General features: G+C 35.7%; 2 protein-coding genes across 3 annotated transcripts; one reads left to right on the forward strand and one right to left on the reverse strand.

Moving 5' to 3' along the window:
* Positions 1 to 1,766: 1,766 nt before the first annotated feature.
* Positions 1,767 to 11,308, reverse strand: LOC128678421 (uncharacterized protein). Its single transcript, XM_053759967.2, has 10 exons — positions 11,092 to 11,308; positions 10,679 to 10,880; positions 10,179 to 10,288; positions 9,354 to 9,511; positions 8,614 to 8,704; positions 8,210 to 8,275; positions 7,588 to 7,803; positions 4,696 to 4,853; positions 3,445 to 3,509; positions 1,767 to 2,327 (listed from the first exon to the last, which is right to left on the reverse strand). The coding sequence occupies exons 1-10, from the start codon at positions 11,163 to 11,165 to the stop codon at positions 2,229 to 2,231; spliced, it is 1,239 nt and encodes a 412-aa protein (XP_053615942.1). The 5' UTR covers positions 11,166 to 11,308; the 3' UTR covers positions 1,767 to 2,228.
* A 159-nt stretch (positions 11,309 to 11,467) lies between these two features.
* On the forward strand, positions 11,468 to 18,911 carry LOC128678419 (zinc finger protein 501-like). Of its 2 annotated transcripts, none has more exons than XM_053759965.1 (9): positions 11,468 to 11,751; positions 11,857 to 12,124; positions 12,702 to 12,782; positions 13,886 to 13,930; positions 14,121 to 14,274; positions 15,008 to 15,132; positions 15,673 to 15,792; positions 15,879 to 16,020; positions 17,581 to 18,911. In XM_053759965.1, exons 1-9 carry the CDS (start codon positions 11,626 to 11,628, stop codon positions 17,957 to 17,959), a joined length of 1,440 nt encoding a protein of 479 aa, XP_053615940.1. In that variant the 5' UTR covers positions 11,468 to 11,625; the 3' UTR covers positions 17,960 to 18,911. The 2 variants fall into 2 exon arrangements, with proteins under 2 accessions (XP_053615940.1, XP_053615941.1); XM_053759966.1 differs by having other exon boundaries at positions 14,124 to 14,274.
* The last annotated feature ends 89 nt before the right edge of the window (positions 18,912 to 19,000 follow it).

The raw sequence follows: 19,000 nt of genomic DNA on the forward strand, positions 1-19,000 counted from the left end.
AATTCCGAGAATATTTTTTTCTGTTTGTCCTAATGGGTACAGCTCGGAGAGAATGCTCTTTTATTAGCATTAAGTTCGCCATTTGTTTATAAGTATGTTTTTACTTGGAACAATACAGTTACATAAATAAATTGTCTGAAATGGAATGAATGAATAAAACCCATGAAATTCGCTATTGTTATAATGCAGACAAATAATTCGTCAGGATATTATAACGTTTCAGCTATAACGACATTTAATGAATTAGTTCAGTTTCAGTGGTAGTAATCCATGGTAACACAATATAAATATATTATTTTAAACAAATAAAAACATTTCATTGACTATCTCGACGGCCAGTCGCCGCTAGATGGCGCGGTCAGTTCTGCTATAGTTCTATATGATATACTATACTAATACTATAAATGCATAGTTTGTCTATCAAGCTTTCAGGGCTAAACCGCCACCGTCGGGCCAATTTTGATGAAATTTGCAATAGACATAGTTTGTAATCCTTACACAGGCTACCGCGGGCGGAGTTTCGCGCAACAGCTAGTAAATAATAAAAACGTGGAAAAAAAAATACAAAATGAGCACTTAATCTTTTATTTTAAATATTTTCTTCACATTAAAATAGATTTGTTATTATAATTACACACGCAATTTTCACAAAAAATATTACAGTCGTAATACATTGTTATATATATTTTTTTTTCAGGCATTACAAGTGTCGCCTTTAAAAAATAAATCTCTGCAGAAAAATATTATATCATTTTGTGAGACATTAAAACCGTTTGGATACAAGATATTTCTTTCGTTTCATTACGCACTCTTAAATTTGTGTGGTTTAAATACAAACAAATGTTATATTCTTCATATTTTCTGAAATTAAAAAAACAAAATACAAATATGTAAATTATTATATTATAGAATAATACTTTCGATGACATTTGATGAAAATATTGTTGTTTCATTCCATGTCGTGACAGCAACAAGAGCATAGACCTTAAGAAAAATAAAATCATTGAGATACAATCAACTATAAGAAATTCCGAATACCTAACCATTGTTAATCTCATTCGTTTTCTTATTGGTTAAACAAAAAATATATTTATGAGACTTTTTGCACGTGTAATCGTATAAACTAAAACTCAAAATACATCAATGTATAAATAAATTAAGCTATTCTTTACGTCATTGTCTTAAAACTATATTAAAAACAAAATTAATTGGAAGGATTTTCCTTAGGAGGTAGAATATGGATATTCCATACTGGAAGGTTGATTCATAGATCGTTCTAAACATGGTGATAATTGAAACCTATCGGCGAAGTCATCGCGAATAATCTCTCGGTTTCTTCCTCAGCCATTAAGCGTCGGAGCCGAGGGTCTACTTTCCCATTTTTTGCCTCCACTCCACTCCTCTGTATGTGTAATTCGTCACGACTTGGCGAATTATTCGCCGATGAAAATCTAGCATGAAATATGCGTTTTTATACCCATCTCCGTTATAAGCTATGTTTATTAATATTTTTCTCCGTATGACGTAAATTATAAAAACTTAACCAATGAGCCAAACCAAATTTAAAACTCATTTAACAGTTTTCCCGATTACTTCCTCAGCCGTTAAGCGTCGGGAGTCCAGGGTCCAGTCAGGAACCAATTCAAAAGCCAATACATTGTAGAGACTATTTTTATTTCCATTTACTACTTTTTTTTATTCCCATTTATGAGACTTAAAGTCTTTAAATTCACACAGTTTTTCGTCGCAATTTTTACAATTATTCGTTTTCTTTTTTTCACACAAAATAATTTACCGTTGACGCACAGGAAAAGCTATCATTCCTGTAACGTGCGTAATTTGAAATTTTATTTCTTCGCCCAATATTCTAAGATTATGAAACATGTAAACAATAATCACGGTATTTATTGTTGAATTTTATTGAAAATCAAATATTACTTCAAAACCAATACATAATAATGTAAAACATAAAGGAACGTAAGGAGCCAGAAGACCTACCACGAAACATACGCGTAGCACGTTACTAACATTCACATGCCGTCTCTTTTTCCTATATCGTGTAAAAAAAAGACAGAACATGTGATCGCAATTACGTACTATGTGTTTTTTATAACCATGGTAGCACCCCAAGGAAATAATCTAAAAAGTCTTGCTGTAAAACATGATAACATCGTTTACGTAATAATACTTGAAAGAAAGACCGGAGTTATTGCGTGTATGTATTGAGTTCAACAACCTGGAGCCGCGACGAGGTTCAAGTGAGTGCCGAGTTCAGTGGCGGTGGTGAGGCGGTGCCTCAACGCGAACGCGGCCACCACTCGCGACACCTGATATACAATATTATTTTAAAAAATTACAATAAACTAAATTTTATAGGGAAAATCAATCATTTTATCATTACAGAGATAGTATTTTAGACGACCTCGGTGGCGCAGTGGTAAAGTTCTTGCCACTGAACCGAGAGGTCCCGGGTTCGATCCCCGGTCGGGTCATGATGGAAAATGATCTTTTTCTGATTGGCCCGGATCTTGGATGTTTATCTATATATGTATTTGTTATAAAATATGGTATCGTTGAGTTAGTATTCCATAACACAAGTCTCGAACTTACTTTGGGGCTAGCTCAATCTGTGTGATTTGACCTAATATTTATATTTATTTTCGTTTTTGTTGTGTACCTAGCTGCGCCTCCGTGCTTCGCTCCCATGGTAATTTCGTTATAAAAATACCATATGCATTATTACAAGTATGTGTATTCTACCCGTTTACCAAATTCCATAAAAATCTGTTCAGTAGATTTTGCGTGAAAGAGTAACAAAGATATATAGGCACATCCTCACAAACTTCCGCATTTAATAGATGGATAAAGAGTTATTTATATATTTAATACACAGCAATGATTGACCAACACATGCTTTGAGCAAAACATAACATATACACAAATAAAACTACCTATATATAGACAATGTATACATATCCTAATATATTCTAACTAATATTATAAATGCTAAAGTATGTTTGTTGTTTGTTACCGTCTTGGCGCAAAATGTCCTTTTCTTACAATGTCAATTTCTCATGTCCTTTTCTCAAAAATGTCATTTTAATAAAAGAAACTGTTTTAATTAATTGCTTATCTAAATTATCATGAAAAACACACAAGTACATTTTGTGAAAGGACATTTCGAAAAAAGGACATTGTGAGAAAAGGACAAATATTAATAATATCTTGTGCCAAGACTTTTGTTACCTTTGACGTTTGGTACCATCTTCTTAAAATATTTCATAGATACATCTAGTTTGAAATATGGAGAAGGACATAGGATACCTGTCATCCCAGAAAAATAACTGTTCCCGTGGGAAATTCACGCGGGCGAAGCCGCGGGCAAAATCTGTAGTAGGCTATAACCGTTTTTTGATCAATCGACTAGATGTATAAATAACCTACCTCTGCGGGTGAATCTTCGTGGACGGCGTGACCGCAGCGGGTTAATACTTGCATCTGGAATTTACCTGGAAAAATGTTAAGTAGTACATCAATATGATAACTGTATAGCCAATTGTAAAGGTCAATCAAAGGAATGGGCTAGAAATCGGATATTCTTGTTATAGGCGATAGGCTATCGACTTTGGCCTACCCGTAAAAGATTACATTAGTCGTGAGTACATTACTTATAGTCATAATTAAGAAGTCAATATTCTACTAATATTTGTCACGTCTAGTCCGTCTATTATCTACGGAAACGGTGGCGGTGTAATGGTTAAGATGCCCGCGTGTGGATCGAAAGGTCCCAGGTTTGTATTCTGCTCGTGCTACATGGTTTGTGTACCAATCTCATATAGTAGTTTTCATCGACCACCATTTGCTTCCGGTGAAGGAAAACATCGTGAGGAAACCTCCACACTGGTTGATTAACTTGTGTGTGAAATGGAGAAGGCAATGGCAAACCATTCCATTAATAATGCTAAGAAAGTTGTTGTGTGTGTTTCATTCCACGTAAAAACCACGACCCTCAGTCATGAGGAATACGACTATGAAGAAGAAGTCCGTCTATATTAGCGAGTAGCAATAATATCGGTGCTTGCAGTTCACAGAATTATTCTTAATCGAAAGCACGTTTCACTGAAAAATTTTTTTGGTTTCTCAAAATCTAGATAAGTTTAAATTAAAATAATCGGTAAATTCAGTTATGCTTGACATATTTAGGTTAGGTAAGAAATTTTAAGTAACTTGAGATATAAAACGTGTGGACAGGAACGAAGTCAAAAAATTAATGGAATTTTGCCGACGAAAAACTGTGTGAATTTAAAGACTAAGGTCTCATAAATTAATGGAAATAAAAATAGTCTTTTCACTACATTACGCTTAATCAAATATAGAATAATATAAATATATTAGTATAAATCACACAGATTGAGCTAGCCCTAAAGTAAGTTCGAGACTTGTGTTATGGGATACTAACTCAACGTTACTATATTTTATAACATATACATATATAGATAAACATCCAAGACCCGGGTCAATCAGAAAAAGATCATTTTCCATCATGACCCGACCGGGGTTCGAACCCGGGACCTCTCGGTTCAGAGACAAGCACTTTACCACTGCGCCACCGAGGTCGTCAATGAAGGGAATGAATGAACTATTGAAGTGAATGGAGTGAATGAGGTGAATGTTAGAAGTGAGTGATGAGGATACCCTGCATCTGCCCCACAGTGAGCAGCCGGTCGAGCCCGTCGACGCTGGCGAGCAGCAGCAGACGCGGCGCGCGCGCGCTCAGGAACGCGCTCGACAGACCCGAGAACCAGCCCGCCCAGTGCGCCTCCGTCTGAGACAGGTCTATACGCCATTTGTATCTGGAAATCAATATATAGGGACAAATCACACAGATTGAGCTAGCCCTGAAGTAAGTTCGAGACTTATAGTACATCCAAGACCGGGGCCAATCAGAAAAAGATCATTTTCCATCATGACCCGACCAGGGATCGAACCCTGACCTCTCGGTTTAGAGACAAGCACTTTACCACTGCACCACCGAATTCGTCGAAATAAAAGTTACATTAACAGGCCCTAACTGCTCACTAGCGCAAACGTCATATTTTTATCAATATCCCTCCAAAACGATCAGTCTAATTTCTCGTTTGGTCTAGTTTCAATACTTTATCCGTTTTCTAAGAGTGTAAATTACTTTCCTAATTTCTGTTAATAGCGAATACAAATTGCCTATTGTTTAGGCCTTTGGCTATATTGCTTTGGTGTCACCGGCTAACTTTTTAATTTTCCCAAATGTCAGGGCTGTCAACGAAAAGTCATTTTTTTACTTTGTCTTCTAAAAATTTGGCGCGCCTACCTACGTACTTTTTTCACTGTATGTTAAAAACTATTGACAATAATTTAAAAGGAATTATTGAGTTATCATTGGCTCCGGTGTGTCGGCGAAGACATATTTTTGGTGGCCCATTAGGGGAACCAACGAAATAGCAAAATTCAATCATCGAAATTGTCCGTACGGTGTCGTCGAGTTTGGTCATCGAAGTCACTAAATTTCGCAAGAAGGCCTTTAAGGAACAGACCAGAAGCATCCAAAAACAATTCCAAGCGGTCATTGGAGCAGCTGAAGCTTCAAACCAGCATCGGATTCCATGAGCTAAGTGTTCCAGATTCGTCCCATATTCCTCTCAATAGATCTGTACTTTACCTCCCTAAATCCAACAATTAAAATATTTTCTGACTTCAAAGTCTATGTTATGGAGTATGGCCAATACTTGTTTATACAATTGTTGTTATAAGTGTTTTGTAAATACTAATTAGTGACAAAACACAAATATTTCAAATAAAACTTGCTTTCTTCAAAAGTAAATTCCCACAATAAACAATAATTCATTCAATTTCTTTAAAACTTAACTAAATTAACTAGGTAATTATGTTCTTGTCCTCTTTCTATATAATAACTAAAGGCAATAATAATACCTAGTTTGGTGGCCCACATTAAAAATTAAACTTTGTTGATCCATTATTTGGATTAGAATCCCGTCCCGTAGAAGGCTAAGTCTGATTGATGAGGCTGTTGAAATTGAAATGCATTCATTCAGCGACGCTTCACAACATGCATATGGTGCATGTGTTTATATGTGATCAATAAATTCTAGTGGTGCAGTTACTGTGAGGTTGCTGTGCGCTAAATCACGAGTAGCTCCTGTTAAGCCTACGACAATACCATGTCTCGAGCTGTGTGCCGCTCTTTTGGCCGCTCGATTGTGCAATTTGGTGACAGGTGCGCTCAAATATTCTCCGGAAAGGATTGTACACTGGTGTGACTCTAGCATTGTGTTGGCTTGGATACGCAAAGATCCCAACAAATTAAAAACTTTCGTGGCCAACCGAATTATAGAAATAACTGAACTTACAATTCCTTCATCCTGGCGCTATGTCCCGACTAGTCAAAACCCGGCTGACTTAATCTCTCGCGGTGTCAATGGGAATCAGCTGGTATCTATGAATTTTTGGTGGAACGGCCCAGACTTTTTGTCTAAGCCAGAACTAGATTGGCCCGAACTGAATAGTAATAAAATTGATGAACTTCTGGAGATAAAATCTAATATAACAAATATTTCTGAACCAATAATAAAATTTGAAAACTTTTCTAAATTAAATAAATTAATTAGGATATTTGCGTTCGTAAGGCGATTCGTTAATAATATTAAACCTTCTCAAAACAAACTTACAGGTACTTTATCTCTAGAAGAACTAAATAGCGTGAATCTTTTCAAATTGAATATGATGCATTAGTAAAGTGTAAACCAGTACCAGCTAAATGTAGAATTTTATCTCTATCGCCGTTTCTTGACCCAGATAATAATATAATCAGAGTTGGTGGTAGGTTGACTGAGTCTGATTATTCTTACGAGAAAAGGCATCCTGTTTTACTTCACGCCTCTCATCACTTAACTAAATTATTCTTTGAGCAAAAACATATTCACAACATGCATGCGGGTCCCCAACTATTGTTGGCAGTGGTTAGGGAAACAATGTGGCCTATAAATGGCAGGCGCCTTGCTAGGCGTGTTGTCAATAACTGTGTCCGTTGTAAACGTATTGCAGGCAAAACTTTAGCTCCTAAAATGGGGAACCTTCCTGTTCAGAGGATCACTTCCGATCATCCCTTTTTATCTGTAGGCGTGGATTATGCTGGACCATTCTTAATTTTGAACCGCCGAGGTCGCGGTAGTCAATTAATAAAATGTTACTTATGTCTACTCGTGTACTTACGATACAAATACAAATAATTTAAAAGGAATTATTGAGTTATCATTGGCTCCGGTGTGTCGGCGAAGACACCTATATTTTTTAAACATTTTTGTATTAAAAAAATCATATTCAAATAATGTATTCAGAAATTAAGAGATTATTGCAGTATTTCGATGCAAATATGACCTTATTAGACCCTCAAACTAAAAATGCTAAAATTTAATTAATTACTTCAAATTAAATTTATTTCAAAAAAATTATGAACCACTTTGTCCCTGTGGCTGAGTACCCGTTTTTTTAATTTTCTCACAATCAATACACTGAGCTTGTCCTCATACTCACTTCATAGCAGTGTTGCCATCCCCGACAGCTCCGGGCCTCACGAACTCGTCCCTGGTAGCTTCCCCCTCCGCCTCCCCTTCCCCGTCCGCCTCCGCCTCGTGCTCCTCCTCTGCGATGGAGTCGGCGCGGGCCGTATGCCTGTTCGGCTCCAGCTTAGACTCCGCGGCTGGAGTGTACGATTCCACTTCGTTGGTCGCCAGCAAACCGGTTTCACAGCTTTAAAGAAGTACATACATATGTGTATATATTTATCATAATGTTTTTATTTTATTACAAAAAAAATAATACTAAGGCAAAATATTTTGTACTTCGTGTCACTCGTCGCTGACGCGACAAAATGTCTCCACATTTTTTTTATTAATGAATCAATTTATTTATTCAATGAAACGTGCCAAATATATATGACGATATTTTTGCCATCAAATTATCGGTAAAACAGCTCATATTGCTAAGTGTCAAGTGACTCAAAATGTCACCTGTTATGTTATGTCACCTATAAAACCCCTAGGGAAGAAACAAAAACAGCATATGTTAGATTTTATATCTTAGCTTTAAAAATACAACTGGCAGACTTTGTATTGTTTGTTCCTGGACAATAAGTTCATCCAAACCCACAACTTACTTAACAATTTGACCGGGCATTGATACTTTTGCTGAGTCAACATTACGCACTTGCCCACTCCTCACACTGAAAACAAAACATACCAAAATTAATATAAATTAAAAAACCTACTGATCTAATAGTAACATGTTATTAAAAGTTCTTCAACATTTATCTCTTTCTCATCTGAGCGTTTTCCCGGTTTCTTCCGCAGCCGTTAAACGTCGGAGCCCAGGGTCCACTAACAACCTAACCGACCTTCTTCAACCTTTTACATCATTACTTTTTGGAAAATATATTTAATTTTCTATGGTGTTTTTTTGATCACAAATATTTTGATAACTTTTATTTATTGTTTATTTCTTATCTTATTAAAAACTTTAAACCTCATCGTATGGGTGGAATGAAACTAGTAATACACGAACCACCACTCGATGGCATGCTCGATGCTCTTGAAGTGTGTGGGTCTCCCGCGCAGGAAACTCTGCATGCTGGCCAAAGCGTCCATCGCTGTGCCTGGAATATAGTATTATTTTATTTAAAATAGAAACATTTATTTGCCAACTGTACATAACAATATGAACAATACAATCATAGTATAAAATAAAGTCGCTCTCCACTTCCGTTACTGAGCTTTCTTCTTTTAAATCATGCCGCAGATTATGATGTAGTTTTTACTATTAAGTACACAATTTATTCCCGAAGGTTAATAAAGCACAGGTCGCTAGTAACTTAAGTCTTAACTTCTACAAATTAACTGACAAAATTATAACTGCTTCAAAATAAACATAAAATGAGGCAACATAGAAATTACACACATAAATTGTATTATAACTAGTTAATAGTCAATAGAGATGTTAATTATTATATGAAAGTGAATTATTTATTTCTTGTTGTGTACGGGTACTGTTTTGTCATATCTTATACTTAGGTGGGAGATATGTTATATGTATATTGGTCTAGTACTTGCTCACTTTATTAATAGATAGTCTGTGGCTTAATGCGACATGTGACACTTCACTTTTACCGCCAACACACAACAGTGACAACAACTACTTAGCGTGTTTTATTTATACAAAATTAATCGTCATTTCGAACATAACAGTGTGCTAAATATCCAAGAAAACGAATCCACTTTTTGCCGACGATTCGTTGCCAATCTTACCCTCAACCACATCGATAACAGCCAAGCCGTCGACGTGGTGCTCCAGCGAGGGCGAGTGCGCGACCCTGACGGCGATGGCGCCCCCCATGGAGTGCCCCACCAGGATCATGGGGGGGATTGCCCCGTCGAACAACTTGTGGAGGACCTGTTCCACATCCCTGCATCCATAATAAAAAACTTTATTGTCATTTTAGCAACCATATTGTCGGTAAAACAGCTCGCCGACTCATAAATATTACCTGTGTGAGTAGTGTGACTTTGCTATTTACGTCTCACCATCGAGTCTATTCGCAGTGAGATGCAATTAACCAATAACATTTCGTCATTGTGACGCGACGTCGACCACAACGAAATGTGATTGGCGTCGTGTGGTGTGGTCGTGTTCCTTTGTGATTATAAGAATTTATTGTGGTTAATTGAATTTATTGTGGTAATTTATTGTGGTTTAGTGACGGTTGATGTATGTACATGGTTGTGTTTCTTCATTCTTATTTCTTTGTGCTTTTAAGTGGAGTAGCCATGTGGCTAGTGAAAGAACACTGGGGTGTTACTTCTTTTAGGTTTTTCTGTGATTATATGAGAAGTGGCTGTGAGGTCAGTAATTTACTTTGATGGTGTCCTGTGATTAAAGCTATCTGTGTGATGAGACATATGTTTAGAATAAATTTATTGTGGTTGGGTAGTTATTACGGTGGGATGGCAAATTAGTAGACTTATTTGGTTGTGACCTACAGTTCCATGCAGGGTGGTTTAAGTATAATAATAATGACTGTAATTTCTTCTGTAAAACTCCATCCCATATTACACATTCTGACTCTTTCTCACCTAGCTAATGTTTCTGCACTCAAATCATCGGGTTCTTTGGCCTTGGTCTCTCCATGACCTCGGATATCCATAGACACAACCTGACACTTTATCATGTTGGTTATTTCTTCCTGAAATTTAATATTTTTATTCATTGATAATAGTAGAATGTAGGGAACTTTAAAAGATATGAACATATTAATAAATCCAAAGGAAAGTTATTATTTATAGTATTATTTAGTTTTATTTTTTATCAAGATACCTAAAATTATGTGGCATACAAACTTAAATGGCATGAGATATTTAGAACCTGCTTTAAAATTTTGTACACAATATCTGAAATTTAATATAGCACATAGGGTACTTTTATCCCCTTTTTTCTTGAAACACTCACCCATACAGAGACCCAACCGCATGTGATTAGATCATAAATACTTTTGTTACATGTAAATAGAATGCACACATTGGTAATTTGAAATGTGAATAAAATTCAAGAAGCATCTACATTCTACTATACTTACAGTGAATAAAGCCCAACTCAACCCTGAATAACCACCTCCATGCAAAGTGACAATCCTCAATTGTTCGGGATGATCAGGTTCCGGAGATAAATAAACTCTAAACACCCCACACTCAGTCTCCACATCCACAAACCGGTCAAAGTACTGCTTCCACGACACAGGAGTGTAATCTTTGCGACGGGTAGCACCAAACGGAGCCAATCTGGTAATAAATATAAATTTAAATCACATAGAAATTGTAAAATTACTAAAATGTTTTGATATATCAAGTATCTAACAGAATAATTTTTTTATATAGGTACTGCGTGTGACATAGCCATTGTATCACATCTTAATATTAGTAATAGTTCATCCAACGAATAAGAAGACTAAAATAAGTAGACATTGTTTAATAACAAACAATGAAATCATACTTTGGTATGCCAGAAGTTTTAGGACATCGAGGCGGCAATTTGCTTTTCAGTATACTTTTCTGTAACGCAGACATTTTCACATAATATTATTCACTGGGCTCGATGTAAAACTCCTGTTACTTTTAGTTTAAAACCCAAAAAACATTGATTTTGTTACATTAGAAATCGCCGAAATAACTAACTAGACGACATTTTGAAAATTTTGACATAACATGACGTGACGGTCGATGGTTTTGACGTGACATGTTTGCTGCATGTGATTTTTTTTGTTTAGGGATGCTCGGTGTTTATCGAAAAAATATAATCGATATTCATTTTCAATACGCGAGCTTTAGTCAGCTTGCATTTCGTTAAAGAAACTCCACTCCACTCAAACTCCTCAACACTAGAGTTGTTTTGCTGTCAATCAATGTCAAAAATAAATATTCTGATCTGAATGAAGCAAACATTTATTTTTATTCGAAGTTTTTGTTTTATTTTAATTTTACTGAACAATAATATAAAATTTTACTCTTCTGTTTTCTTGTCGAAAATATGAATTTTTCTGAAATATGTCGCCTATGTTTAAAGTCCAATAATAGTACATTATTAGACATGTTCAACAACTATGATGTAAAAACATCATATTCTGAAATGCTGTCCACTTGTACTAAAATAAAGGTAAGTTCCTCCTAGATTAGAGTTTTTATATTTCACAATCAATCTAGTCTAGATAATTGTTTAACATGTTTAAAAAAATATTGTTTATATAAATATTTTTTATAGCCAAATCAAGAGGATCAATTACCGAAGCAGATTTGTAAAGATTGTTGTAGACAGCTCAAAAAAGTTTACATTTTTAACCAGCAATGCGAAGAGAGTGACAAACAATTAAGATGTTACTTAGATCTGCTAGAAAATCCTAACAGTGATGTTGACTTAGAATTACCAGTGACTGGTGTTTCAAATGGTGAGACTGATGTCACACAAGACGAGGATAACGCACTGTTAGATGTTGTAAAGGATGAACTCACTGATGAAAAAGTCAAAATTGGTTGGTAATTAATACTTACATTTGTTTTTTTTTATAAACAAACATGTGGTTTGTCATTGTTTGTATTAGTATTACTTATGTAATAATCGATCTGAATAGATCCCCTTGCTGTTAATGATGGGCACAGATCACCATGGGGACATTCTAGACAAGCTTCAGTGCGATTGGCATCAAACAGCTCAAAACCCAAACAAATGGAAGAGAAAAGAGGAAGCCTGTGCACAGCAGTGGTACACATAACGGTATCAGTCTTCACAGCTCCTAATAATATGACCTAAGTAACTAGGGCCATTCACATCCCTTCACATCATCTGAGGACCCTTAACATGTTGGTGTTGTTATCAACTGATGTCAGATTTACTCATACAGAAACAATATTTTTAGAAAGTATAGCCAGAAACCTGTATGTGACATTTTTGCGGATATATGCGTATATGTCAGGAGTTAGTTTTATGAGAATGACAAATGTGAGTCAACTTGCTTGTATTATAAACATTTATTATGCAGTTAGTAGTAGTTTTACTAGTTGCTGTTAAAAAAGCACTTGATAAAAACTATCAAAAATGACTGATTTCAGAAGTGAACTACAATGAATATGAGAGTTTTTGGGACACTGATGATGATGATATACCTGAGAATGTCAAGGACAGAGCTAGAGGTGAGGTATTTACTTTCAATCTATATCCACCCATAACATAAATAGAAAAGTTTTGTATTTTTGTTTACTTCTTACTTCCCAGTTATTACTGGACTATTTTACGGAGTTAGGCCTCTTGTCTGGACCCATTCTGCGTACGGCGTCTGAGCCGCTGATTATTCCAGCCAGCCCAGCTCCTTCAGGAAACAGAGCACCGCCGATGGCGTACGGCAGGCTTCGCTCATGGTCTCTGGATTTCCTAGGCATTCTTTCTCTTGTTGATGCGACGCCATGACACTCCAATAGGAGGTGGCTTGTAGTTTCCTCGGCCTCCATGCATGCTCTGCTGTATTTTTGTTTGTAATGAATGAAATCAAAAACTACTGGGCCAATTATATATATATATATATATATATATTTTGAGGGTCTGGGTCACGTTAATCAGAATTGGCATATATGTATGTCTATTATAATTGTTCTTAATAAACATCAGTCTGATTAAACAAACCGAGTTCTCAATGTGTCTTTTAGACTAAGATTTATTATTATCATTTTGTAATCTTGTGAGGCTTACCATCATCTCTTAACGCAATGCACTTTGTGACCTAAACTGATCTGCATCACAAATAGTACCATCAAGTAATTTTCAGTATGAATGTGATTCATTTTAGGTTCCTCAATTGAACTGTGTTCTGTAAAAATGGTAGTACTGCAGCATTGTCTTAAATTAGTCCACTTTATAATGTACTGATGTGTTATTGTAGTAACCAATAGAATAAATAGAAATAAATCCCATTTTTCTTGGTTTTATGAAAAATATAAAATTAAATCATTTTTATTTAAATAACATAGATCCACATGAATTAATGAAGAATTACACAGGACCTGGTGCTTGGAGCATTGCAATATTGGCCACTGTCCTACGGTTTATCTAAACTTTTATGTCATATTTATATTTGTGTGTTGAGCAGTCCATTATCACAGGTGGCCAAATCCATTTATATCTTGTGTACAAGCATTATGAAAGCTAGATAAGTGACATAGTCACGCAAAGTGCACTGAAGCCTTGTCAAAAATTTAGAAAAAAAATAATAATTTATATTTGTCCTTGTTTATTATTCCAGAATCGGGCATTGAAAAAAAAAAGAAAAGGGGCAGAAAAAAGAAAGGTAAAGTTCTTTTTTTTTCAACCGCTGCGCCTGCGCTGTCATTAGATCCGACAGTTTTTTTTTGAGGAAGTAATCATTTCTAAAATCCAAACGCTTTGAAATACCGCGGCAAGATACAAACATATGTTCACATTTATGATATTAGTTGGGATAAAAGGTATTGTATTGTACTTTATTCTATTTCTACCAGAAGACGAGCAGCATTCTCCATCAGCAAGCAAGAAGCCTCACCAATGTGACGTCTGTGGGAAACTCCTCAGCACGAAGAGCAACCTGAAAGCACACAAGATCTGCCACACAGACCAGAGGCCCTACCAGTGTTCCGATTGCCCTGCTACTTTTAGGTATGTAATCTACTTACCTTTGCCTGCTTTAGGTAGTATTCGAGGCTGCGACCCTGTGAAGCCCGGGAGAAAAAATAAACTTATTTTTTTTAATGATTTCGCTGTGAACAACCACTTGCTTGCATGCATCTTGCCTTGTCGGCAGTAGACTTAGTTTCAAGTAATTTTTTGACGTCAATAAGTCATGTATATCATACTAAATTGAATAAAGAATTTTGAATTTGAAGTAACACGTGACCTTCGAATTTCTCAACTGTAAGCTCTGACTGCCCCGTAAGGGATAATGACGTTTTTTGTGACGATTTTATTGATTTTCGTCTTTTAAAAAGGTCTTCACCAATCTATGTTATCACTGTAATAGAACATGTAGTCTCACTTATTGTATACTAGCGGTTTTTCCCTGCTTCGCTTGGGCAAAATGTTTTTATATTATGGAATATAAAAACATTATACACCTAACCTTCCTTACGAATCACACTGTTGGTGAAAAGTGTAAAAAAATCTGTCTCATAGATTTTGAGTTTATTCTGTTCAGATTCAGATAAGACAGACGCAACAGGAGACTTTTCTTTATAATATCTAAGGATCTTGTACTAATTACATTATCAGAGAAAATATATATTTTAACGCATTTTCCGCTACAATGAACGCACTTTGTATAATATAATATGTAAGAATTTTGTTTGGATTATCGGAGAAAATGGATATTTTACTAGCGCTTTTTCCTCTGCAGAGGCCACAGCGCATTGTTCCAACACAAGAAGCTCCACACAGGAGAGACGCCGTACCACTGCGAGTACTGCCCCAAGCAGTTCGCGAGGAGGTCCGGCCTCGTCAACCACATCAGGATACACACTGGTATGTATCGTTGTATGAAATTGGCATGCAGATAGCTATCAAGATGTAGGCATCCGCTAAGAAAGGATTTTTCAAAATTCACCTCTAAGGGGTTAAAAAGGGGGTTTAAAGTTTGTAGGGCAAACTAGAAGAGTCTAAATATTTCACGCGGGCGAAACCGCGAGCAAAAACTAGTAAAATACAAATCTGTAACTATGACACCACAAATGTAAAAAAAAAAACAATTCATTAACAAATCTTAACAGGACCTTGTAATAGATATAGCGTTTACATAATATATGCAAAATTTCAAGAAGATTGGTTGAGTTGAGTGAAGTGATAACAAACTTACTTTCGTATTAATAATATTAGTTAGTAATTGAATATATATTACTAGATGCACCCCGCGCATCGCTTCTGTTGGAATTTCGGGATTAAAAATACCCTATATGTACCAAATTTCATAACAATCGGTCCAGTAGATAATGCGTGAAGAGGTAACAAACAAAGTTACTTTCTTATAATATTAGTTGGTATTTGAATGAGTCACATTTACGGCAGGCGAGAAGCTGTACAGCTGCGACGTTTGCTCCAAGAACTTTGTGCAGGGCGCGCAGCTCTCCATCCACATGCGGCGCCACAAGGGGGACAAGCCCTTCCTGTGCCAGGACTGCGGGAAAGGTACAGACAGACATTTCCGCTCATTTTTCTATAGATTACATGAACATGATTAGATGAACAGACAAATTAATTATAAAATGTTTTAGGGTTCCCAATAAAAGCAGATCTGAAAGTCCACCAGCGGATACACAACGGAGAAAAGCCCTACTCGTGTCACCTGTGCACTAAAACCTTCGCCACCTCCGGTAACCTCTCCATTCACATACGGATACACACCAGGGAAGTCAGGTAATATGACCTTGTTTTATAAATACCATAATTCATATAAAAAATAAATAATATATTATGTATCTCTTATGTATATCTAAATCAGATTCGGCACTGTTTTTGTCTAGTACATAAAATTTGTTGTAGTAAATATTCTGTATAATGACTGTTATTTGCCAAAATAAATGGAAAAAAATGCTTTTTAGTAATACCTTTTTAAAATTAAAAAGCAAAAAATTTACAAAATCAGATTGTCATTACATAAATGTCGAACATATACTAAACGAGCTCAATGAGTACGAGACCGGTGAGGATTTCAATGGCGGAGTGGTTAGCGCGCTAGGCCTGTGATAGTGGCGGTTAAGACACTCTCACAATGGTCGGTCATTGGATGGGAGGCAAAAATTATCTTGATCTCCTCCATGCTTTGGAAGGCACGTAAAGCGATTGGTCCCGGTTGTATTTGCGGTCGTTAAAACCCGCCAATCCGCAATGGGCCAGCTTGGTGGATCATGGCCCATACTCCTTAACCATCCGTGAGGAAGGTCAGTGCCCCAGCAGTGGGGACGTTTAAATGGCTTATTGATTGATGATGAGACCAAAACGTTGACGTACGTCCTATTTTTGATAACCTTTATTAAATTGACACTTCAAATTTTTTTTTTTGCTTGACAACCAGTCAAAAATACGAAATTAAATTAGATTAATGCTAATGCTCAAATTGTTATTTTTAATGAGTTTTTAGGCATTTCTTATCAGTGGTCGTTCCGAAATGATAATAGTAGTAAAAACTAATCTAATGGTCAAGATTGGTTGATAAACAGTACATGTTCCATATATCATATACCTGTACAATAAATATATTTGTTTTGATTGAAAGTGTTATTTCGTCTGGCAACATTGGGGGCCCAATATTGCCAGACGAAATAACTCATCGCCATCATTTATTTCTGTTCTATTGGATTGTTCTATGGTTCTTGGATGTTAACACCATATTTTTTTTTATTATGCCATAAAAATTAAAGACCCTATTAATAGGTGTGAGTAATCAAAATTTAAGATTATCGTTTCTCACCAATTTGTTATTGAGGTTTGCGTTTATCCCAATATATCAATGTATTTATGAACATAGTTTGAAACTCCAATTATTCCAATTCATAGTTTATCGTGTTCTCTCGCTCTCGCGTACAATGACCCCGGCATAGGCAAAAAATAAATAAATAAAAAAGAATTGCCCGAATTTATCAATGAAACTGTGTACCGCTGCACTGAACCTACCTTTACTATGAAGCGTAGTAGTCAGGTGGCACACTCTAAGTATTATAACCAATTATTATAGATTTTGTGAATAAATTTTGAATTTCGATTTTTTATGTTTTGACTATGCACATATTATCAGTAATAGGTACTGACAGCCCCATTTTTGTGATAATTAAATTTATGGTGTATATGCATTGCAAATGTTATAGAATATACTGTTGTTGAGTTAGTATCCCATAACACAAGTCTCGAACTTACTTTGGGGCTAGCTCAATCTGTGTGATTTGTCCCTATATGTTTATATTTTATTTTTATTTATAGATACAACTGTCCAGAATGTCACAAAGGTTTCGTCACATGCAGCGCGTTCAACGTCCATCTGAAGAGGCACAAAGGGCAGAGAGACTACCAGTGTGAATGTGGCAAAACCTTCTACACGTCCTCAGCTTTGAAGCAACACAAAGTTGTTCACACCGGCGAGAAAAAATACCAATGCAAAATTTGTGAAAGGAAATTTTCTCAGACCAGCCATTTGAGTCGGCATTTCAAAAGGGATCACATGAAACCGAACGTGCCAGTGCCCTCGTCGGATTACTTCAAACATGTCATAAGGGAAGGCGAAGAAAGTGTGTTCAATTTGTTGGACAGTTCGATTCAGAAGATTCGGAATGATTCCGATGTTAAATGTGAGAATTCTTAGTGTTTTTGTTCGATTTTTGGTATTGTGTTTGATTGCAATATCATTTTGAGTGTTCCCTCTCTAATGCTCGAGTGATCCTGGTTGCATTTGTAGCTATGACGCCGCAATGCCCGGGGTGTATTTTTAAACTTTTTTTATTTTGAATGTTGGGCTGTAATTTTAGCTTGACTGAAGGATTTATCAGCCGACAAGACGGTTTATCCCTTGTATACCTCGTACGTCATCCACGGTAAAATATAGAGTGGTCCTATTTTAGGGCGAGAACCATAGACGTGGATTTAGAACTAAAATGCATCTGTAATTTTCAAGTCAAACGTTGGTACAGTGGCGCCATCAATTATTCGAAATCAAAAATCTGCTTAGCTACTATGTATTTATTTCAAATTAGATACTATGTTTATTATGTTTTTGCGAGAAGCTCAAAAACTAATTCTGAGAAAAGAATATTGATTCTAAATATCGAATAAATGATTTTACATCGAGAACTCGAAGATTTAGGGATTATGCTTGTTTTTCTTATTTATTTAATTTATTCGCTTATTTATTACTTCCTCTACTAACATATTCATAATTATTAAGCCATAATTTATTTATTTAAAATGCCTAACTTAAGTTTTATTCCCATCGTGTGCAACTATTTTAATTATTAGGTCTACATGGTTGTGAGAAATAAGTCAGAAATGTTGTCATCGTCGTGAATACTGTTTCTTAAATTGAGACCCACAGTTAGGATAAATTGTAACTATTTAGAGCCAAGTATTTTATACCTATTTATATAGGATGTTGAAATTTAAGATCAAATAGGTTTATGTACAGTTCTCATTATTTTAATAATATTGAATCACAATTAGAAAGAAATTATATTTTTATGTGTAAGTTACCATCTTGTCAGAACAACATTTTTGTAATATATAGCTGTATGAGAAAAAAATATATGTATTATAGATTTGTATTATGTTTTTCTTTTACCATTTCCTTAGACAGTGGACAGAGAAAGCTATAAGACCCCGTCAAATCTTCCATTTATCTCGTACAAGAAAT

This window comes from Plodia interpunctella, chromosome 19 (assembly GCF_027563975.2).
Source record: "Plodia interpunctella isolate USDA-ARS_2022_Savannah chromosome 19, ilPloInte3.2, whole genome shotgun sequence".
Classification (NCBI taxonomy): domain Eukaryota; kingdom Metazoa; phylum Arthropoda; class Insecta; order Lepidoptera; family Pyralidae; genus Plodia; species Plodia interpunctella.